Raw genomic sequence first — 21,485 nt, 5'->3', positions numbered from 1 at the left:
ATATAAAAATAGTGAGCTTATGTATATTTATATAGCAAATATTTTAAATAATATATTTGCGTAATTAATAAAAGATTCTGTTTGATAATGTATATTTTTATGCTATTATTATTATTATTACGTATACATGGTAATCAGTCCATACAAAGGGAATATTACTGATTAATGTTAGGTATTACCTTTGTATTAATGTGTGTATGCTTCATATTTTATAATTGCTGAATAAAAATAACGGGTTAATAATATAAAGTATTAGTTATTTGATTTTATATATGTATGTATAAAATGTAGAATGATAAATTATATAAAATTCAAACTGATTTAGTTTGGATGCACATACCTGTTTTTCCTCAAACAAAAATACTAATAAATTTACAGAATTGTGTACTCTATATTTCCTATGTTGAATGATAAAAATGAGTAGTCAAATAATATGTTTAAGTCAATTTCATCACACATTAATTACAACTACTTGAAGAAGAATCTTGAGTTTCACTTTGTTGCTGTACAATTAATGGTTTCATAACATCTTCAATCGGGTTACCACCATCAGGAGCTTGTCTTGAAAGTACCGACGTTTCGGAAGAAGTAGAACAACTATTTTCAGTCGCTTCTGCATCAGTTAATTTTATTAGCGATTTTTCAGTTGTTATAGTTGTGGTTGATTCTGCACTATTACTTGTAAGTAAATGGTTGTAATTAGACTTGTGAAGAACAGTTAAGTCAATGCTGTCATTAATGTTTTCTGAAACTCCAGATGGTGTTATCCTAAATAGATCAGTATTTTCTGGAGATATATTGATCTCCATTAAGCTTTGCACTTTGTTTAATCTACTACTTATTGATGCATTAAAAGCTTTGCTATAACGGTTATCTAATTGTTCAACAATCTCTTCCTCTGATGATGGATTTAAGTGATGTAAGTCTGGTACCAAATGTTGATACAAAAGTGGGTTAAAAATATTATTTAAATCCATATGACGAATGTTTGAAGTTACAAGGTAAGTTGTTAATTCGTCACATCTTGATGTATTATTACTTTCTTCAGCAACTAATTCTTCACGGATTACTGTTGACATTTTATTAGGAATTTGTGATTGTGTAAATACCTCAGGCAAATCTCTATCATTACAGTCATCATCTTCGTCAATAATTATACAATTTCCCATTTGGCTTTTAGAATGTTCAATATTTTCTTCATCTACATTATCTGTTTGAGTAGGTACAGTATATACTTTAACTTCTTGGTCACATTTATTATTACTTTGAAAACTGATACTTGTATTATTTTGTTGTGTATTACTAGTAACATTTTTCTTCATTGGTATAATTTTACTTGAATGTGATTGCTCGGGAAAGTCTAAAGATAATTTATCAAGCAAGTAATTTATATGAGTTCTTGTTCCTCGTTCTGGGCAATCACTTAAAACATTATCAGATGTTCTGATATTTTGTATTGAATAATCGTTTTGATGTCGCGCACAGTAATTATTATTTGATAAATTTCGTTTTCTACAAAAATTCGATGCTTTGGAAGAACCAGGTTTCATTATTTCATAATTAATTGTTCTACTGCAATTAATATATGTCTCGGGTAAGTGATTCTGAATGTCACTTCCACTTGATATATTTTGATTTTCAATCGCTATAGGATTTGTATTACATGGTAAGCTTTTTTCTAACTGATGTGTTATATCGTTGTTATTGGTTGATGCATTAGATACAAGAGGATTTGTAGTTTTAGAGTCATTATTTTCATTATCACTATTCGGTTCGTTCAAATCAAACTCATTTTCGAAATCGTCATCAAAAGCTGTATTTGTGACATCACGCAATCGTGACTTTAAACGTTTCGTAATTTCATCCAGTTCGGTTAGTTTTTGTCTGCAAGAAATATAAATATAATACTTACAATCATAAAGAAATTACACTGAAATAATAATAAAATAAAATCCACATACTTCAAAGATAAAGACAAAAATGACATAGACATATCTTCAAGACCAACATGTGTTACATGATTGTTTAACTGATTTTCACTATACTCTGATTTATCTTCTTCCTGTGTTGGTATCGATGTACTGTAATTAGTATCATTTCCTTCCGCATTAGCATACTGCATTTCATAATTACACGACGAAAGTTCACTCAATTGAGATACGGTACATATTGGCAGTCGCGTTGTACTTAGCGTTGTCGGTTTCCCGAGTAGAACTAAATTATCCAGCGGTGTTATACATACCTGAAATATTAGTAATAAAGTACACAAACGCGCACGTCATATTACATACAAATGAAAGTTAAATAGTACTTTTATTTGGCCGTTGCATTTTCCAGTGAAATCCATTATATGAAACCAACCAGATACAGTAGGAAACCCGCTAAGTAAAATGGAAAGATCAATGGCAGAAAATCCTATAACAATATCGTTCTCTAAATTTATTTGCATACTAATATCTGGGTCAAATATACGCCAAATTTTTAAGATCAACCTCTTTTCATCCTTAAAAAAAAATGTTCATGATTATATGAAGAATAAGAAACAAATTATGTATATAACTTGAAGTAGCATACATGTAAGAGCAATTCCGTTGATAGTTTAGTATCACATTTCCAGTTCCATTTAGGATTACAACTACGTGGAACAACATTAGTAACCGTGTATGAATTTGAATGTTTTAAAGAGTCAAATTTATTGGCCTGAAATGATACATATGTGCTTGGTTCAATAGTTTCATTTGCTTTTTCTACCTTTGGCAAATGTAAAGCACATTCAATTTCTACAATAGCCCTGAATGTTGTTTGGTTACACGAAGAATTTGTTTCGTTTTCTATATGAATTACACTTGGTAAATTAAATGTTGTATTGCTGTGAGCAGTGTTCATTTGTTGATCACTTTCTTCATCATATTCAGCACCAACACCAACACTTCTATAGGTGTTTGTAGGTAACTGAAAATTATGTTTGATACTGTTATTATCGCTATCATCAGAAGCATTATTAAAATACAATTCATTTATACATGTTTGCTCTTCAACATCTATTCGTTTTTTTTCTTCCAAATCTGTTTCAGTTTGTGCTGCTTGATCTATGATTGCTTTATTAACATTAAAAACTTGCGTTGAATGATCAATTACATTATGCGACAGAGAATATTCTTGATCTGAAACCTCTTCTTGTGACTCTTTATTAAACTTAAATTCCTTAACAGTAGAAATATCTGTTTGACATTCTTGAGTTCTTAAATTTGGAGAATACAATCTTCTCATAGTACCATCAGTAGCGTTTGTTTCAAAGTTGTTCCGTGAAAATATCTCTGTGCTAGACTGCAATTGTTTCGGATTCTGCATTGGCTGTTGAGGAGTCAGTAAATGTTCTGTGCAATTAGAAGCGCTTTCTGAAACTATTGTTCGCGGTATAACAGACATATTTCTTAAACCTTTAGACATTTCTAACAATGCAATTTGTTCGGCAGTTCCAAGAGCTACTAATGCGAGCAATTGACCATAAGATTGACTAGTAACAGGATCCACAATTGGTACCCATCCATCCACACTTACTACAGGATACTGAAACAATAAATTATAAAAGGTTTTATGAATAACAAAATTACAAAATTACATTTGTTTGAAGTTACATACCTTAGACAATAACAAATGAGACAGTACGCGTGGATCTCTATAAGCAATATAAAACTGATGAAGAGACAATTTTGCCAATCCTAATAGATTATCTACATTATTATTTCTATAGTAAACTTCGATGATTATGTAATTGTCCTTAATGCGATCTAATAAATCATTACCGTAAAGAAGAGGCACTAACTGTAATAAAAAAAAAAAGACATATATTAATGTATAAATATATAATCTAAATATAAAGAACAACATATTTACTTGACAAAAATTATAAAACGGAGTTGTTGTATTGTTGCAGACTTGACTTTTAATCTTATCCTCTTTCCAAAATGCTCTACATATTAAATACGTATTTACTTCCGGTAGTTGCTTTCCTTCAGCAATATATATTAGACCATGAAGTAAAACCTATAAAATAATCACTTTTCAATGAAAATAATTAATTAAACTGTACTTATAAATTATATATTGTACCGTATCTTCGATAGTATGTTCTTGATTTGTAACATCAACCGTTTTATCATCTGTATTTCTTGTCTTATACTGTGGTACATTTCTTGTAGCAAGTAAATCACTAGTATTAGTTAAGTGATCTATTTTTCTCATCGAAGTTGATGGTCTCTGACTACTCGTTTTAGTATGATTTCCTGTGACATTTTTACCTTCTTTATTACTATCCTCGGTGAATAATTCTTGTGTTTCCGGAATAGACAAGTCCTTCTTGGTAGATATTATACCATCTTAAAATGTACAACATATTTAAACCTTGAATATTAATACTAAATTTTTCATTAAAGTATACTTACCAATATGTTGTCCAAAATGACTAGAATCTGAATCTAATTCTACAATTACACTCAATTCGCCTACTTTTATTCCTTTATTAACAACAATTAAAGACTGTGCAATACTCCAATTTTCATTTTTTATAATATCATCAATGTGCATAGTAGCGGTTCCCAACTCGATTAACGATTTTTTATTAAGATGGCGAACAAATAATTTAAATTTAATAACATACTCTATGGACGGTTTCGATTTTAATATTCCATATATACCATCGTGATTGAAATAAATTACTGCAAACATACATACATTGATTAGTTCCAAATTTACAATACATCATACTACGAGCAGGTGCTGATATTGTAGATTGTACCTTGCTTTGTTTGCTTTTTAGAACATATTCTAATAGGTCTGTTTTCCTTAACCCACTTTTTATCTATTTCTCTGATATAAGTAAAAGTCATATCATATTGAACAAAATATGTTGCAGAAAGAAAATTATTATCATCATCTAAAAAGAATATAATATTTTAAACGCTTAAATAGAGATACATAATATAAACTGTTAAGTTTTTTTAATTTACATACGCGATAATGAAGAAGATTTAACCCTTCTATAACCAGCAGGACTTAAAGTAAATGATTTCACAAAAATCCTAATGTAATCTATATTCTTAAATGTTGCAACCTCTGAAATGGAATATAATTTTCATTAATATAACATTTAAAGACATCAATTTTCAATTAAATGATTAATATGTACCTTTTGAACTACTGCATAGTCTTTTTTCTGATAGTATTTCATTTACTGAAGAATTCGTTGGTGTAGGAGATATATTACTTGATGTACTTATTTTATTATCATATTTACAGGTTTTTAAGTAATTAGAACTATCATCTATTAAATTAGGAGTCAAAGATGTTGATCTGAAAGTACATAATGCTTTACTTTCATCTGAAGAAGTCATATCTTGACCTAGAAGATATTCACATAATTTTGCTTGCTCTTCAGTAGAAATATGAGATTGTAAACTGTTACTTAATAAATTATCATTAAAGATAAAAACATTTTCATTATGTGTTTCCTTTAGTAAAGCACCTCTAAGTCTTTGTGCTCTTGCTACAACTGCAGCTACAAGTTTATCTGTTACTTCATTATTAAATCTCTTTGCAGGTTCTTGAAATTCTGGTCTTCTTGATTTTAAGACAGATTTGTAAATTTCATTTCCTTCAGATTTCAATTTTCTGCATGTTATATATTTGTCATTTGTCACATCATGTATAGTATCAGAAATAACTTGTCTATTATCATGCTTGCATGTTTTTAATTGTATATTTAAAGATTTTGCAACATGCTCTAATTTCATAGAAATATGTAATTCTCCTATTTTATTTCCAGAATTATTTATAATTGGAACATATTTAAAATATGCTCTATTTTTACAAATTTCTAATAAATCTGCAATTTGAGATGTTCCTATAACTGTATCAGTTTCCTCGTCAACAATGACTAATTCTATAGATTCACAGTTCTTAATATATTCTTCAAAAAGATTTATATTTGTACGAATGGCATAAATTGTGGTTGTTTCTTGTTGTGATCTTATAACATTCCTTGTAATATCTGCTGGTCTGAAATAAAATTACATGTGAAATATATAAAATAAAGTGATTTCTGTATACAAAATAGTAGTATTTAATATAAAATATATAATTTAATAAGCAATATATATTTTAACCTAAACCTAAATTATTATTGAAAATTACTGATATTTAGGAAGGTTTACAAATTCTTCACCTAAATTGAGCTTTATCCGTTTCTCCCCACCACGATACAAATACACTGATCTCACCAAGATATTTTTTTAACCAAATAACTTCATCTATAACCAGCTTTAAGTAGCCATAAATTTTGCCCTCCACTAATGGCGGTAGTGATTTGTATTTCATTTTCATATCCATTTATTTTTTGTAATATAGCGCATTATATTAAACTTACAATTACACTTATCACCGATTTAGGTTAACATTAACAAAAAGTGTAACAGTATTATTGGTTATTGATTACAATTATACACTATACGTATATAGACTATACATTAAAAAATTAATTATTGACACTCATACTTTTATTTTATTTTTTGTTTAAACAGTGATTGTAGGACTTTGTTTTTCTTATTCTTATTTTGAGAAACAATTATGAAAACCGGGTATTTACTGCCATCTATTCAAAATGTAAATGTATACACTTACAATACATAGATGTATTTGTATATATGTATTTGAAAGAAGTTATAACCTGTGATACAAATATGATTACCATTAGAATATTAAATAATTGCACTAAATCTTATAGATTATTTGATACAAAAATTCCTTTGAATTGTTTAAAAGACTGTTGTTTCTACTCATCATTTAATTCTTCATACTCCAAGAGTGAGAAGTCAGAAAATCTTTATAATTATTTATACACAAAAATTCTCTCCTGTGGACCAATAACTGTTGCTGAATACATGAGAGAAGTTTTAACTCATCCAACTGCAGGTTATTATATGAATAAAGATGTTTTTGGTAAAAAGGGTGATTTTATAACATCTCCAGAAATTACACAATTATTTGGAGAAGTATGCGAATTCTATTTAAAAAGTCCATATACATTAAATTGTTCTTTGATATATAGTTCTTACATATGTATTTATTATATTTCTTTTTAGATGATAGCTGTTTGGATGATATATGAAAAAAGAAAAATGTCAAAGGGTCCTTTTCAAATTGTTGAATTAGGTCCAGGTAGAGGAACCCTAATGAAAGATATATTGAGGGTATGTTTTTGATATCTAGTACATCAAGATCACTGTAAGGTTTTATAAATATGAATTTATTATTTAGGTATTTAAACAATTGAAGGTCCTAAGTGACATATCTGTACACTTAGTAGAAATTAGTCCTACTCTCTCTTCAATTCAGGCAAAAAATTTATGTAAAACAACTAAAGAATATGATACCACTAAAAATGAATCTGAACAAAATTTTATTCCTCATTATAGGGAAGGTGTTACAGCAGATGGTGTTAATGTATATTGGTACCACTCTGTAATGGATTTACCTAAGAAATTTAGTATATTTTTAGCGCATGAATTTTTTGATGCGTTACCGATACATAAATTTCAGGTGATTATACTTAACATTTAAGAAAAAATCAGTAATGTATATTATATAATACAATTTTTCATTTAGAAAACCAGTAGTGGATGGAAAGAGGTGCTGGTTGATATAATTGAAGGAAGTAAGGAAGAAAAATTTCGTTTTGTTTTATCAAATACAGCAACCCCTGCTACCTTTTACTTATCAGTAAGAATCTTTTCATATTCTCGCTCGTCTGATAAACAAGATCTAATAACTTAATATTTTACAGAACGATGATAAGAGGGAACACATAGAAGTTAGTCCACAAACTTTAGTAATAATAGATCATATAGCAGAATATTTATGGGAGTGCGGTGGATTTGCTTTAATATGTGATTATGGTCATAGTGGTGATAAGACTGATACTTTTCGCGCATTTTTACAACATAAAATACACGATCCACTAGTACGTCCGGGAATTGCAGATTTAACGGCCGATGTTGATTTTGCAGCAATTAAGAAAGTTGCAGAAAAAAATAATAGGCTAATAACATTTGGACCAGTGACTCAAGCAAGTTTTTTAAAAAATCTTGGAATTGACGTACGATTACAGATGCTGCTAAAAAATATTTCAGAAGGAGAAAGAGAACAATTGGAATCTGAATATCAGATGATAATGGACGAAAATGGGATGGGAACACGTTTTAAAGTTTTATCATTGTTTCCATCAATTTTAAAAGAATATTTTCAACCGCTACTAATAGCAGGATTTTATGATAAATACAAAACTTAAAAAACTGGAAACCCCTTTAGATTTAAATAAATATTTATATATGTAAATAAGTTCTAATTTTCTTTCATTAAGATTTGTATAATATACATACATCTATACACGTGTAGTATTATATGTACGTTAAACTTCCTTGTTGAATGTTAATCTTTATTATTTATTTCAAGCTCATAGTTCTTCCATATTTCTGAAAATTTTAAAACTTTTTCACGTTGTTGATCAAAATTTTCTTTTCTGGGTTTTCGCCATATATCATGATCCATATCTAACATCCCACCTATAATCTCCTGTAATACATAAAATGCAATGATTTGTAAAACACTATTTTTATATTTTGATACTTAAAAAGCGAAAGACATTACCTCTGCAAAATTTTTTGGAAAAGCACGCTCGTCCTCAATGACATGAGCATATCCTTTATTTTTCTCAAATTCCACCATAAAATACGATAGTCCATTTGGAATAGCGTGACGTAGATCTTTGTTTTCAAGACTAACAACTTTTTTATTTACTGACCATTCTGTTTCACACTCTAATAAGGCTTTTTTGAAATATATCGGCGCTAATTCACCAATTTCTTTTGGTAATGGGACACATTGTAATTGCATGTGTAAAAACTTGTGTCGATTGGTGTAAATTTCATAAAATATTGGATACTGGTTTTGGTCCAAAAACATTTTGTATAAAATCCCTTTGAACATCTGAAAATAAGTCGGTTAAATAAAATAAAACTTGTGTTATTGAAACACAACACCTGAAAAATATGTCACCTTTAATTTTTCCCAAATATTCTCATCTAATTGTAATTGGCATGCAATGTGTTGGACAGGTGTTAGTATACAATGCCCGACGGTCAAAGAAGTATATCGAGGTAGACTTAAACAAATTTCAGAATTCATTGTAACAATCATATGTTTCAACATGTATTTTGAATCAATACACCAGTGACAATTGTCTAAACTTCTTGATAAACGTTTGTGTTCTTCAATTGCGACTGAACGATCTTTGTCATCACGTTTTGCATCTGATTTAACCCGAGTAATTTGTTCCTCAAATATTTCATCCATGTCCATGTTCTGTAAATTATATATCGATATTTACATAAATGAAACAATAGCATATACATATATAAAACAAATTTAATGTTACATACTTTAGAAGCAACCTTCATAAGTGCAGCATCATCTTCGTTTGTACAACGTCCTTTTTCTCGTTGGAACTAAAAAAAATATATATTTAAAAAAAAACTGTAAATTCTTTATTTCAATAAATACTTACCAGTTGTTGTAATGAATATTTATCATCGTCGAAATAATGTCGCACTTTCTTTCCAAAATCATAAGTTTCTACATTTTTTCGTTTAATATGTTTAGAAGATTCTGGAATCTGATTTCTAGGCTCCAATGGTCTTGTAACTCCTTTAGCATCAGTTTGAGTAAGGATTACATTTTGAATTTTTTCTTTATTATGCGATTTAACACTCTTTGTAAATTCTCTAGCTTTGTTCAACTGATCTTTTAATTCATTCGCAAGTTCCTACAAAACAATGTTTTATACTGATCTTTTTAACATGTTCTGCATACAAAATATAAAAACTTAATATAGAACGTACAGTATTACCCATTATTTCAGCTTTAACAATCTTTGCTCCCAGTTTGTTCATTTCTGCTTCTGTTAAAGGTTTAATTTCTTCAGTTCCTACATTATCTGTGTTGATGCTATTTTGAGGGTCAATATCCTGTAACTTAGGGGTACTTGAATCCACCAGATTTTCTTCCTTTTTCTGTAATGTTTTCTCTTTTTGCCAATTCCTTTTACTAAAATAGTTTGTGTTATGTTTATCAACATTTTTGTAACAATCATCATTCGTAGGTTTTTTATATTCCTGTTGTTTTTTATAATGAAAATTATCATGTTTTCTATATTGTTCATTTTTGTCTGAATTTTTAGATTTAGTTGTATAATATTCATCTTTCCTCCATTTTGAAGAGTGATGGGAAAATTGTCTATTATCTTTATGTCTTTCAATAGTGCTCCTACTATGTCCATACTTTTTTTTGTCCAATGCATCTTCTGCTTTGAATATCATTAATTGTATAGTTTCCAAAGACTAGAAGAATTAATATTAATATTAATATTAAAATGAATCTTTTAGAACATAACTAATGTATACTTACACCCCATCTTTCAGCTGCAATTTCTTCTAAACTTCTACCTTCACTTATTGCTTGTTCTTTTGCTCGCTGAAGACTTTTCCTTAACCAATTTACATCCATTACTGGTTCAGCTTTTGCAGAATTTTCTTCAGGTAGACCAGTACCACCATTTTTCCAATATGGATTTAATTCTTTATTAGTTTGACCTAATATATCCAAATTTGGTTTATCATCAATCTTTCCAGTATTAGTAGACACAGATTTTTCATTAAATACACATGGAAATACATTTTTTATATTCATCCAATCCTCCCTTTTAAGAGGTGTTTGTGCATCCGATTTACCAGCTACATTTTGTTCTAATAAGATAGTATCAGCTACTGGTTTTTCTACCCATTGTTGCTCTTCTTCACTACTACTCTAAAATTACATTAATTTTAAACTTACAAGTAAGCAAATTAAGGAAAATACTTTTGATGGATCATATTTAAAGAAAAATGTACAATAACATTTAGCACTTACATTGCTTGAATTAGATTCATTATGCTTCTGAGATCTATGTTTCTTTTTGTCTTTCTTCTTTAATTTTTTTCTTTCGTGTTTAGATTTGTCTTTATGCTTCTTATGCTTCATTTTCAGTTTGTACACAAAATATATACTACATACATGTATACAGCATACGTATTACAAACGTAAAACTATATATACATTTTATTTTTGTCTAATTAATGTAAAATATGATCGTCATATTGGAGTAAAGTATAATATATAAAATGCACGCATAAGTTTAAATTTATTTTATGTAAATTTATTATGTCAGGGATTGCACATAACCACAAATTGTTTGATAAATACAAGATACAATGATAAAGTATATTCAGTGAATCAATTTGATGATATGTAATCAGTTTATTTATAATTGTACTACTTATGTTCAAACTACAGTTAAAAAATTGACATATAACGTACAGTACTTATACTATACATAATTTTACCAACCAATAGCAACTACGTAGTTACCGCGTAGTTTTGCCGCGCAAACATTGTGATCATCACTGTTAGATAATTAGGCAAATATTTTTGGTGATTATAACTCGTAAGTTAAATATTATATGCTATTGTTTCAATGTTTTTTTATTCTAATTTATTGGCACGTTAAATTAAACAGTACTTTATGTTTAAAAACTTTTCAAAAAAATATTTTTTGATATTGTACAGTATATAGATACTTATAATTACTTTGTTATATACTTTAAATTGTTGATGTTGATAACTTTTCAAGTATCTAACACTGTAGAAGAGCAATAGAGACTACTTAAATAGAACAGATTGTTTAGATTATGCTTTATATGATTGTTTGAGTTAAGTAGTTTGTTATGAAACTGTATTAGAAATTCAATAGATTAACTTTCCACAAATATTTTATTATTCTAATATATATTTTTTAACAGGTTTGTATGTAATCGGTTGAAGTTACAGAAAAATTTATAAAGAATGGTTGAGTCTGATCAAAGTGACAAAGAAGTAGAAATTAAAATGCCTTTGGAAATTTCTAATGATGATATAAATGATAATGAACCTGGGCAAAAGAGGTCACGGACAGACACATCAGATGATGAAAGTTTACATTTACCATCCAAGAAAATACGTACCTCTGTTAATGAAACTATAGCTGATAAACATGAAGATAAATATATTTCAGAAGCAAATGGTATTAAGGAAGATGTAAAAGAGGATACAAAAGATGTAAATATAGAGGACAAGGAAAATATGAAAGATAAGTTAATATTAGAAGAAAATACAGATCAAGTTATGGAAGAAACACATGATGCAAAATCTCAAACTAAGGATAAGGAAGCATCAATTAATAATGACAGTGCAATTAAAGAAGAAAATGAGTCTAAGACTCCAAAATCTGAGTCAGAGGCAAACCAAGAGGTAATGAATTATATATTTCTTAAATGTAATTAAAACATTATATTTTAATAATCTCTCATGATATTTTCTGTTATTTAAAAGGAAATTGTATCTACAACATCTGAAACAGATGTTGACACAGAGAATTCGGTAGCAAAAGAAGAAATAGAAGAGGAAGAAAAGGAAGATAGTATTCAGAAGGATAAGAAACGTGGTAAATCAAAAGTTGAAGATCCCGAAGTAGTGGAAGGTTTAGAACTTTCTGTAGAGTGTGCTAGTGATAAGGATTCTTCCAGTTCTTCTGAAAGTGAAAATGATAAGGATGAAAAACCTAAACCAAAAACTATAATTGTTAAAGCTAAACCTAATGATTCAGAAGTTGATGCCAGTTCTTCGGATGCCGAGAAACCAAGTTCACGCAATCTGTCTGAGGATAAATCTAAGAAAGGTGCAAAGAAAGGGAGGAAAAGAAGTAGAACATCTTTTAGTAAAGCTAAAAGTACAGATTCTGAAGAAAATGAAAATTCGGATGAAGATTATAGTCCGCGTACTAAAAAAAAATCAATGATGAACAAAAAATCTACAAAATCGCCTACAGAGTCGAAAAGAGGACGTGGTAGAGCAAAAAAAGTAACGAAAAAAGTATCAGAAACAGATGAGGAAGATGAAAATCACAGTGTAACAGAAGATCCAAAAGTGGAGGTCCAAAAGGAGGAAAATGAATCTGAAGATGCAGAATTAACAGGAAGTGAAAATGAAAGTGATAGTAAAGATGCTTCTAAAGATGAGAAAGGAAAAAAGAGAAGCACTGTAAATATAATCATAGTTCAATATGTTGTTTCATTAATTCATGTTTCTCAAATAATGTATCTGGTATTATTTCAGAGACCCGAGGACAATAAAAAAATACAGATCCTGAAAAAGTACATTAGAACTGCTGGGATACATGTAAAATGCTATAACGATCTCTGGGCTGGGTGCAAATCAAATGCTGCTAGAATAAGATGCCTCAAGAACTTATTAGCAGATCATGGAGTCAGTGGTAGACCAACTTTAGAAAAGTGTAAAAAAATTAAAGAGAAAAGGGAAAGGCTGAAAGATATTGCTGAATTAAATACAAGCAACATTATATCAGAAGGTTTGTAATTCGGTATATTTTATCGAAAGTAGCAATTATATTGTATATAATCGATTACAGAACGCGTTACACGTGCTCGAAGAAATAAGGATCCAAATAAAGGATCAGCAAAAACACCGGAAACGCCTACAAAACAACGTGAAACGCGTAATACGTTTAAGAGGGTTTTAAATGTTATTGATAGCGATTCTGAATGAAACCTGATGAACATCCGAATGAGTATTTGAACATTTCTAAATGCATCTATATTGATTGTTTACTTATTTAAATATGGTAAGTATATATTTTATCTTTTGACGTTGAAAATTATATTTCACTTCTGTTTTTATTTTGCATATATGTGTTAAGTCAACTTATAATCGCTAGATTTAAACATAAAAATTAATACTACATTATAATATTTGTTTTAGAATAACTTATAGCCATAATATTTTGAAATACATATACTGAAAGAAAAATTTGCTTGTAAATTATTGTAGGAATTATTTATTATGATATCTAATAAACTTACTTTCTAATAGAAAATTTCCCTGTAATTAAAATGTATTATTTTAAAAATAATAGTTTTTTTAGATGCTCACAGTGTTTGAAGTATATGTAATTTGTTAAAGTAAGATTTAGATATTAATAAAAATATATTTTTTGTATACATGATTATATAAAATCGCTGTTTGTTTTGATATATGTTTTATACTAACAATATGTACAAAAAGTTAAAGCTGTATAATGTATTACCTTTTATGAAAGAACAATAGAACAATATAAATATTTGCTAATTTAATACATTACGTTTGCAAATGTAGAAATTGTGTAATGCATTCTTTACTGCAAAATATCTTTTTCTCCTTAACTGCAATTCTGCCATTTAGTAAATTCTTTTTACATATGTAGCAACAGAAACAGGTTTCTGTTGCATGAAAATTTAAATCTTTTACAGCAACACCTTGTTGGTCGGCAGCAATTACTTTCTCGCACATATTACACGTTTTCGCATATGTTTTTTGATAACATATAAGGCACAATGGACGATCATTCTCTGTAATATACTGTTTTCCAGCTAAAGGAACATCACAATCCCAGCAACAGAAGTGTTTCACATGGTAATTATGGCCTTCTGCTACGGTATACTCTCGTACAAAAATAAGCTGAAAAATATTGGAAGAAACATTGTAATATAAAATGTAAATTGTTTTAAGAAATTTAGTGAAAATATTTACCTCGTCGCAAGCAAAACATCTAGGAATTCCTAAAAGTGTTGCTAAATCCCTGCCGCAGTATAATTTGTTTTTATAATGAAAGTAAACTAAATCTACTAACAATTCATTACATATGCTACAAACAAAACATCCAGGATGCCATACTATATTTTTAGCTTTCTCTGTAGTTACAGCAACATCACCAACGCGTATCGCTTCTTCACATTTATGGCACTTTTGTGGTTTAACAGCGTCTGATGTTATTTCTTCCACAACGTTTTTTAAAGGTTCCATATTTGAAAAGTCTTGCATTGATTGTTTCGCAATACCAACAGTGTCATGAGGAAATATTTGATTTTGTAATTTTTCGGAATGAATAACAGTAGAGGGTGTTGTAATGTTATTTAATTTTGCTTGATAATTATCAGTACTAAGCGATGATAAATGCGATTGTGGTGATGAAATTGATAAAGGCGAATTTTCTGGATTAATGGTTTCAGTAAAATCTACAAGATTTGTTTGCATTGCCTTTGAACTAGGTCTAATTATTTCTTTTTCAGCCTTTGTTAACACAGGCGCATTAGTAGTCCTTTCCATTCTTGGTATCCCATCTTGTGATAAAGCTAACATTTCAGGCGGATTTTTTGTTGTAGTAATAATTGGCGTTTTATTGATTTCTTCATTGGCGTTTGCAAGGATATTTACATTTTTTGATTCAGAATCATTACTTTTGTACAATGGATTACCAAAATCTAAATCCCTTGTAAAGTTAGGGGTATTGTGTGGTATCTGCCCTTGATTTTCTTGGCTGCTATATTTATTTGTAAGTTTTTCTCGGATGTACATTAAACCTTTTTTGTCCAAAGTACTTCCAATTATGTCATTAGCATGAACTGCACTAGGGGGAAGAAATGCATCTGCTAATATAGTTTCTACAGTATTGTCATTGATAGGTTCTGAATGCGATAAAAATGAAGATGGGTTTCTAAATGTATCTCTGTAAGCTTCTTTGTAACATTGTGATGAATTTGAAGGTGAAGTAACTTCAGAATTAATGTTTGCATTTGTGGCAGTATTGGAAGACTTCAAATTGTCAGTCATTAAGTTTTGTTTATTTATCTCTTGATTATTACTATCATTCTTTGAATGATTAATTAAGCAACTGCCTTTGTTATAAAGTCCACTTTTAAGTGGTTCTGATTTTGCAATTTCTCCATCATTATTAATTATATTATATTTTTCAAATGCTGGAATACTCTTGATATTACTACCTCTATTTAGTGTTTTTAAAGGAACAGAGAATTCTGGTTGATTTTTCTTATATGTATTTTTTGGGGTAAAACTACTTGGTGTACGTAGTTGTGGTATATCTGACTGTATACTGGGCTTATTTTGTGGACTGAAACGTTGCATATCAGTTGCATTCACAGGTGTTACTAACGACCGATCAAACGGACGAGCACTTAATATCTGTGACATAATAAATATTATATGTTAATGTATAATAAAATAACACATTTTTAATCATAATTACCTTTGTTACTGTTCCTTGTCCAACATATTTTTTTATATTTTCTAAATATTTATCAAACTGTTTCTTTTCTTCTTCGCTCAATTTATCACAAACTTTATGATCTATGTCATGAAGAGGCAACTGTTTTTGTAATAATTGTCTTCTCAAAGCTGCACCAGCTGATCCTTTGATGGGCAACTTTTCTACAGGTAAGGCTTTCATATAGTCAATAACAAGTTCTTTTGTTGTATCTGGTGGTATCCATTCAAATGCTTCTTCTGTAGGTTCTTTTTCATTGTTTATATGTAATACTAGAAAAAAAAAGAAGTACATATGTATATAATGAAATATTTCATGTATCATATTTTAGCTTCATTGATACTTACAAATAGGTTTCTTCTTATACTTTCTTGAAGATCCAAATAACAAATCAAATTGTGGGAAATCATCGTCCTGAACATCATGATCATCTTTACTGCATTTACAGTTTTTACAAATTTTCCTCCAAAAATGTAGATCTAAGCCTGGACATTTTGCTTTACAAGTCACACAAGGTGCTCCTGCTCCGGCTTCGTGTGCCAGACGGGGCTGAATAAAAATAAATATAACAAATATAAAATGAATGCAAGGGGAACAATTTGAAACAACCTACCTTTCTCTTTCGATTTTCTAACTCTAACAACCATTTCGGACGGTCATTTGTTTCTATATCACTCATATTTTATTAATCTTTCAGCTTGTAAACTATATTCTTATATAAAATTGTAAAAATATAACGAACTATAAAATCTTCTGACTACTTGACACTTGGACAAACGCGTGACTCACTACTATGGCTCATCAAAGACCGATACTTACATTTCCCCCTTCTTTTTCGTTGGAATCGTAAGGGGGGTACACTCACATATTGAAATCTCTTCAAAAAGATTTCATATATACACACACTATAGCAGCAATACTCAGCAGATGATACTCTCCTATGAAGGAATAAATTTTAATCAAATGTTTTTAATATGTACAAATACTTTTATTTTAACAAATAATTCTGTACAGATGTTTTTATAAATTTTTTAAATCATGCGAAAATGTCTAATTATAAAAGAAATCTTAACATATTTTAATAATGTATCAAAATTATTTAAATACAATAAAGATATCTTTTCATATTTGTTTATCTACATAAATGATAATTTATGTAAAATAAAGCAACAGACTTTATAATATTTTTATATACATTGTTTACCTTTTATTTATCAGATGGATAGCGTTTTGTACATATTAGATAACAATATTTGTTATCTTCAGTCAATTCCAAAAGCTGTATCGAATTCTTCTTGGGAAATCTAAACATTATGAATTGAAAATCAATATAAAAAAATTGATTCGAATGCATTACAATTTTAAAAATTGTGTTAACCAGATGTACCTTTTTCTTTTTCAACTTTTTAATCAATGCTATGTCTTTCGCTAATTCTTCGATATCTTGTTCATCAAACTTTTTTTTCTGCCTTTTTTTTTCATCCGTTGTGATTGTTTGTTTCATCTTTTTCTCTTTTCGTTTTTTACGATTTTCTAGCTTCTCCAATTTTCTCTTTTTAACTTCAGACCACGATTCAGTTTGTTTGCGTTTACGTTTATACGTTGTAGGCCAAATTCCGCTTTCTTGAAAAACTTTTAATTTCTCTAAACGACTTTTTTCTTTTTGCTTATCTGAATAAACAATTGAATTAATATCGATTTCGTCTTCTTTGAAAGACGTTGTAGTTTTTCCTTTAAGCTCCGGCATTCGAGGCATTCGCAGTAAGCCAAAACCCATTGCAAGTTTCCCTAAGTCGATATCTTTCAGTCTTAGAATTAAATTGCATTCATGTTTGTTATAAGCTTGCGCATACGATACAAATGCTCTGTTGGCTTTATCAAAGAGAAGCCGATCATGTTTTTGTAAGTCTCTCATACACTTTAAACATTTTTGGTACGAGATCAGAGATGGTTCTAAGTCTATTCTTTGTAAATCTACTTTTTGGTTTCTTTTGATAAAATGTACATATGCATCCTCTGTTTCTAAGAGAAATAGCAAGGCGTTTCCTTCATTTCCAATTCTAGCAGTTCTACCGCATCTAGAAGGAAGCAAATAAATTATATAAATTATGCATATTAATATACATTATGTATCATTTACCTATGAACGAAACTACTAGCTGAACATGGTGGATCATATTGTAATACCCAATCTACTTCTGAAATATCAATACCACGAGCCATTACATCAGTGCAAATTAAAATTCCATTTTCAATACGTCGAAATTCGTTAAATACTTTATATCGTTTATTTTTCATTTTACCATGTATTGCAAATACTTGAACCGATGGTAACAATCTAAAATTCAAGTACAAGATTCATTTTTATAAAATTATAGTTCCATGCTTTGTAATGCAACTTACGTTTGTATAACATGATTGAAGTAATCAACACATGCACAGGTAGATAGAAAGATCATATATTTTAAGTTAGTTCCCTTATTCTGAATAAAGTCTATCATCATAGATAGTTTATATTGTGCATCTACAATGGTATAACTGTTTGTTAAGTTTGATGGTGTAGAAATATTTGCTTTTTCTTTAACAGTTATTAAAGCTGGGTTTCTCAATCCTGCTCTTATTAGTTGTTGCAGTTCTTTGGTTTGAGTTGCAGAAAATAAACCTGTTCTTCTGAGACGTGGTAAATAACTTAATATTGTATCTATTGTAGCAGAAAAACCTAGATCTAGTAATCTATCTGCTTCATCCAATATTAGTATTTCCTACAAGTTATATTATTTGAACTCAGTTAAAAACATATATTAATGTAGAATGGTAAGTATTTCAAAATCAATTACCAGAGATTTTACATATACTCCTAAGTTTATACTTTTACAATTAGACAATATATCTTCTAATCTACCAGGTGTTGCTACAATAATATTTGCCCCTGCTTTAAGTTTGTCTATGTCTTCTGCTACTGTTGCACCACCAACAAGCAACACTTGTTTCAAATGTGGGATATTGTTTAAAAATTTCTGTAAAACTTCATTTATCTGGACTGCTAGCTCTCTTGTAGGACTAATTATTATTGCACCAATTTCTGTATGCTTCCATTTTTCTTTTCTTTTCTGTTTTACATATAGATAAATTATATAGAACAAATGTTGAGTAAGAAAGATTATCCATATATAAAAATCATACATAAATACCTGTAATATTTCTAACATAGGAATTAAAAAAGCAATTGTTTTTCCACTGCCTGTTACTGCTTCTGCTGCAACGTCTTTTCCTTTTAATAATAATGGTATAGAAGCTGCCTATGTATAATTTTAAGAAATCATATATTATTTGAAATTGTATAAATTTATAAAATACCTAATATTTTACCTGTACAGGTGTCATATGAGAAAACTTCAATTCTTCAATAGTTTTTAATACAGGGCCACTCAAGGGCACCTCGAGTTCATTCCACTTTTGTGTCTTCATTCCTCACTTTTTTAATTAAAATATTAAAAATGTGTTTTCAGTATGGTATTTTTTTTGTGTTGCGTTCAGTTTATAAGGTTAGGTTAGATACTAACAGAATATACGCGAAACTAAATTTCTGATCTGTTTTACCTTGTTGACGTCTTTCGCGAATGAACAATCAACGAAATCGTAGTTTTCAAATTACTTCTACCTAGAGACTTGTACATCATCCCTTGGGTGCTCGTTTTATTCTATCCGACCCAAAGAACATTAGTCTGGTGCCTATTTGGACAAACTATTGGCAGAAATGTTTATATTACGAATAAATCAATCTAGGTGAGTCCGTTCCGCCATTTTCTTGACCGTTGACAGACATCAATTTCAATATTTTATAAGTTTTTGACGATTTGGATAATATAAGGACCAGACTAATATTCTTTAGAGCCTCCTGAACACGTCCCTCAAATTTTTTTGCATTCTGTTTAGAAATGAAGACGTATTTTGAGAACTCGCGTCTATGGATTTTTCTAGGGTCTGTCGGTAAAGTTTTTGATTAAGGTGAAAACTTTACCGACAGTCCCTAGAAAAATCCCTAGACGCGAGTTTTCGATTTTCGTCGTCATTTCGAAACAGAATGCAAAAAGATTTGAGGGACGTGTCCAGAAGGCCCTAAAGAATCGCGCTCTTGTCCTTATTTTACCCAAATCGTCAAAAAGTTATAAAATATTGAAATTTGTGTCTGTCCACAGTCAAAAAAATGGCGGATCGGACTCACCTGCATTAATTTATTTGTAATATAAACATTTTTGCGAAACGAATGTCCAAATAGAGACCAGAGCGCCATTCTTTGGGTCGGATAGAGCAAAACTACGATTTCGTTGATTTTTCACTCGCGAAAGACGTCAAAAAGGTAAAACAGACAACAAATTTAGTTCCTCCTTTTTTCTGTAGGGCGCAGTTTGTTCGTTTCCCATGCTCGACCGCGCGCTCATTCGCAGCAACTCTAGTTTGATGATTGAACATATCTTACCTGATATTTTACCATCTGCATCGCGTACTTATCTGATTGTAGATGTAACATTTACATAGATATATCTATATAGCAAAAACTTTAAATTAGAAAGAGAACCATTTCTTTAATAGTTTGATGATATTTTTTTTAAATATATAGTTATTAATTATTTGTAAATAATTCACAAAACGTTTTTTTTTATTATTTGTACTTTTTATATATTTCTTTCCATTAATCAGAAATAAAACAAATGTATTAATACAATAAAGCATTAGGTAAAACAATCCATTAGAAGATGAAATATCACTTTATGTTTTATCAGAAATGTTCACTTAATCTTTTTAAATGAAATAAATAACAACTAAAAATATATTGATGGGTCAATGTAGTACATTGTCTTCTATCCTACAATATCAAAATAAACAGACATTAAACATACAAGTCTGATTAAAACTGCATTGCATTCTATTATTAACAATAAAAATCTTTTCTGAAATCACTCCCTTAAACATTTTACATACTATTATCAGTTTATAAATAATTTTTATCAAAATCTATCGCACATAAATAAGACCGAGAATATTCGCATCTGTATTTTTTGTGTAAGGACTTTAAACTTGTTAAATTGAATATAATTAATATTTACATACTATTCCTGTCATTATAAACTTATACATAAATAATTCTATATTAAATAACTGTATAATATACAAGTTAATACAA

At 29.2% G+C, this 21,485-nt stretch overlaps 5 protein-coding genes across 10 annotated transcripts; 2 read left to right on the top strand and 3 right to left on the bottom strand.

The window, feature by feature from the left end:
- Positions 1-9: 9 nt before the first annotated feature.
- Positions 10-6,538, bottom strand: LOC117608387 (uncharacterized). The gene is made up of 12 exons (XM_034333434.2): positions 6,224-6,538; positions 5,189-6,057; positions 5,014-5,115; positions 4,799-4,936; positions 4,446-4,718; positions 4,114-4,379; positions 3,898-4,047; positions 3,643-3,825; positions 2,575-3,570; positions 2,312-2,503; positions 1,962-2,242; positions 10-1,884 (listed from the first exon to the last, which is right to left on the bottom strand). Exons 1-12 carry the CDS (start codon positions 6,385-6,387, stop codon positions 459-461), a joined length of 5,040 nt encoding a protein of 1,679 aa, XP_034189325.2. The 5' UTR covers positions 6,388-6,538; the 3' UTR covers positions 10-458.
- A 30-nt stretch (positions 6,539-6,568) lies between these two features.
- On the top strand, positions 6,569-8,344 carry LOC117608391 (protein arginine methyltransferase NDUFAF7, mitochondrial). Its single transcript, XM_034333441.2, has 5 exons — positions 6,569-7,049; positions 7,140-7,247; positions 7,315-7,596; positions 7,663-7,776; positions 7,841-8,344. Exons 1-5 carry the CDS (start codon positions 6,702-6,704, stop codon positions 8,342-8,344), a joined length of 1,356 nt encoding a protein of 451 aa, XP_034189332.1. The 5' UTR covers positions 6,569-6,701.
- LOC117608389 (CWF19-like protein 2) lies at positions 7,440-11,270 on the bottom strand. 2 transcript variants are annotated; one of them, XM_034333438.2, is made up of 8 exons: positions 11,020-11,270; positions 10,519-10,917; positions 9,954-10,451; positions 9,620-9,877; positions 9,495-9,560; positions 9,112-9,417; positions 8,704-9,042; positions 7,440-8,628 (listed from the first exon to the last, which is right to left on the bottom strand). In XM_034333438.2, the coding sequence occupies exons 1-8, from the start codon at positions 11,128-11,130 to the stop codon at positions 8,485-8,487; spliced, it is 2,121 nt and encodes a 706-aa protein (XP_034189329.2). In that variant the 5' UTR covers positions 11,131-11,270; the 3' UTR covers positions 7,440-8,484. The 2 variants fall into 2 exon arrangements, with proteins under 2 accessions (XP_034189329.2, XP_034189330.2); XM_034333439.2 differs by having other exon boundaries at positions 10,519-10,912; positions 11,020-11,227.
- A 180-nt stretch (positions 11,271-11,450) lies between these two features.
- LOC117608390 (uncharacterized) lies at positions 11,451-14,906 on the top strand. 2 transcript variants are annotated; one of them, XR_013063557.1, is made up of 6 exons: positions 11,451-11,593; positions 11,949-12,435; positions 12,517-13,224; positions 13,300-13,552; positions 13,613-13,825; positions 13,963-14,906. XR_013063557.1 is itself a non-coding variant. In XM_034333440.2 (5 exons), exons 2-5 carry the CDS (start codon positions 11,992-11,994, stop codon positions 13,747-13,749), a joined length of 1,542 nt encoding a protein of 513 aa, XP_034189331.1. In that variant the 5' UTR covers positions 11,451-11,593; positions 11,949-11,991; the 3' UTR covers positions 13,750-13,932. The 2 variants fall into 2 exon arrangements, 1 of the variants encoding a protein (XP_034189331.1); XM_034333440.2 differs by lacking the exon at positions 13,963-14,906 and having other exon boundaries at positions 13,613-13,932.
- Tes (testin LIM domain protein) lies at positions 14,338-20,494 on the bottom strand. Of its 4 annotated transcripts, none has more exons than XR_004582329.2 (10): positions 19,864-20,494; positions 19,670-19,774; positions 19,492-19,599; positions 19,138-19,410; positions 18,704-19,062; positions 18,441-18,638; positions 17,688-18,378; positions 17,505-17,604; positions 17,120-17,238; positions 16,653-16,849 (listed from the first exon to the last, which is right to left on the bottom strand). XR_004582329.2 is itself a non-coding variant. In XM_034333437.2 (5 exons), the coding sequence occupies exons 3-5, from the start codon at positions 16,481-16,483 to the stop codon at positions 14,338-14,340; spliced, it is 2,010 nt and encodes a 669-aa protein (XP_034189328.2). In that variant the 5' UTR covers positions 16,484-16,572; positions 16,648-16,849; positions 17,120-17,244. The 4 variants fall into 4 exon arrangements, 2 of the variants coding, with proteins under 2 accessions (XP_034189328.2, XP_034189326.2); XR_004582328.2 differs by having other exon boundaries at positions 19,901-20,494; XM_034333437.2 differs by lacking the exons at positions 17,505-17,604; positions 17,688-18,378; positions 18,441-18,638; ... (3 more) ...; positions 19,670-19,774; positions 19,864-20,494 and adding exons at positions 14,338-14,697; positions 14,770-16,218; positions 16,283-16,572 and having other exon boundaries at positions 16,648-16,849; positions 17,120-17,244.
- Positions 20,495-21,485: the final 991 nt, after the last annotated feature.

This window comes from Osmia lignaria, chromosome 15 (genome assembly GCF_051020975.1).
Source record: "Osmia lignaria lignaria isolate PbOS001 chromosome 15, iyOsmLign1, whole genome shotgun sequence".
NCBI lineage: Eukaryota > Metazoa > Arthropoda > Insecta > Hymenoptera > Megachilidae > Osmia > Osmia lignaria.
The sequence above is the reverse complement of the archived record's forward strand: the minus strand, read 5'-3'. Positions and strand labels throughout refer to the sequence as shown.

Coding starts and splice junctions, on each gene's coding strand:
- LOC117608389 (XM_034333438.2), bottom strand. CDS start 11,130: ATGAAGCATAAGAAGCATAAAGACAAATCTAAACACGAAAGAAAAAAA. Junction 10,918..11,019: donor ATGAATCTAATTCAAGCAAT/GTAAGTGCTAAA, acceptor ATGTAATTTTAG/AGTAGTAGTGAAGAAGAGCA. Junction 9,043..9,111: donor ATATTTGGGAAAAATTAAAG/GTGACATATTTT, acceptor ACTTATTTTCAG/ATGTTCAAAGGGATTTTATA.
- LOC117608391 (XM_034333441.2), top strand. CDS start 6,702: ATGTATTTGAAAGAAGTTATAACCTGTGATACAAATATGATTACCATT. Junction 7,597..7,662: donor TACCGATACATAAATTTCAG/GTGATTATACTT, acceptor TTTTTCATTTAG/AAAACCAGTAGTGGATGGAA. Junction 7,777..7,840: donor CTGCTACCTTTTACTTATCA/GTAAGAATCTTT, acceptor AATATTTTACAG/AACGATGATAAGAGGGAACA.
- LOC117608387 (XM_034333434.2), bottom strand. CDS start 6,387: ATGGATATGAAAATGAAATACAAATCACTACCGCCATTAGTGGAGGGC. Junction 4,937..5,013: donor TAAATCTTCTTCATTATCGC/GTATGTAAATTA, acceptor TATTCTTTTTAG/ATGATGATAATAATTTTCTT. Junction 4,719..4,798: donor TAAAAAGCAAACAAAGCAAG/GTACAATCTACA, acceptor GTATGTTTGCAG/TAATTTATTTCAATCACGAT.
- Tes (XM_034333435.2), bottom strand. CDS start 16,979: ATGAGTGATATAGAAACAAATGACCGTCCGAAATGGTTGTTAGAGTTA. Junction 16,573..16,647: donor GTATAAGAAGAAACCTATTT/GTAAGTATCAAT, acceptor TTTTTTTTCTAG/TATTACATATAAACAATGAA. Junction 14,698..14,769: donor GATGTTTTGCTTGCGACGAG/GTAAATATTTTC, acceptor AATATTTTTCAG/CTTATTTTTGTACGAGAGTA.
- LOC117608390 (XM_034333440.2), top strand. CDS start 11,992: ATGGTTGAGTCTGATCAAAGTGACAAAGAAGTAGAAATTAAAATGCCT. Junction 12,436..12,516: donor AGTCAGAGGCAAACCAAGAG/GTAATGAATTAT, acceptor GTTATTTAAAAG/GAAATTGTATCTACAACATC. Junction 13,553..13,612: donor AAGCAACATTATATCAGAAG/GTTTGTAATTCG, acceptor AATCGATTACAG/AACGCGTTACACGTGCTCGA.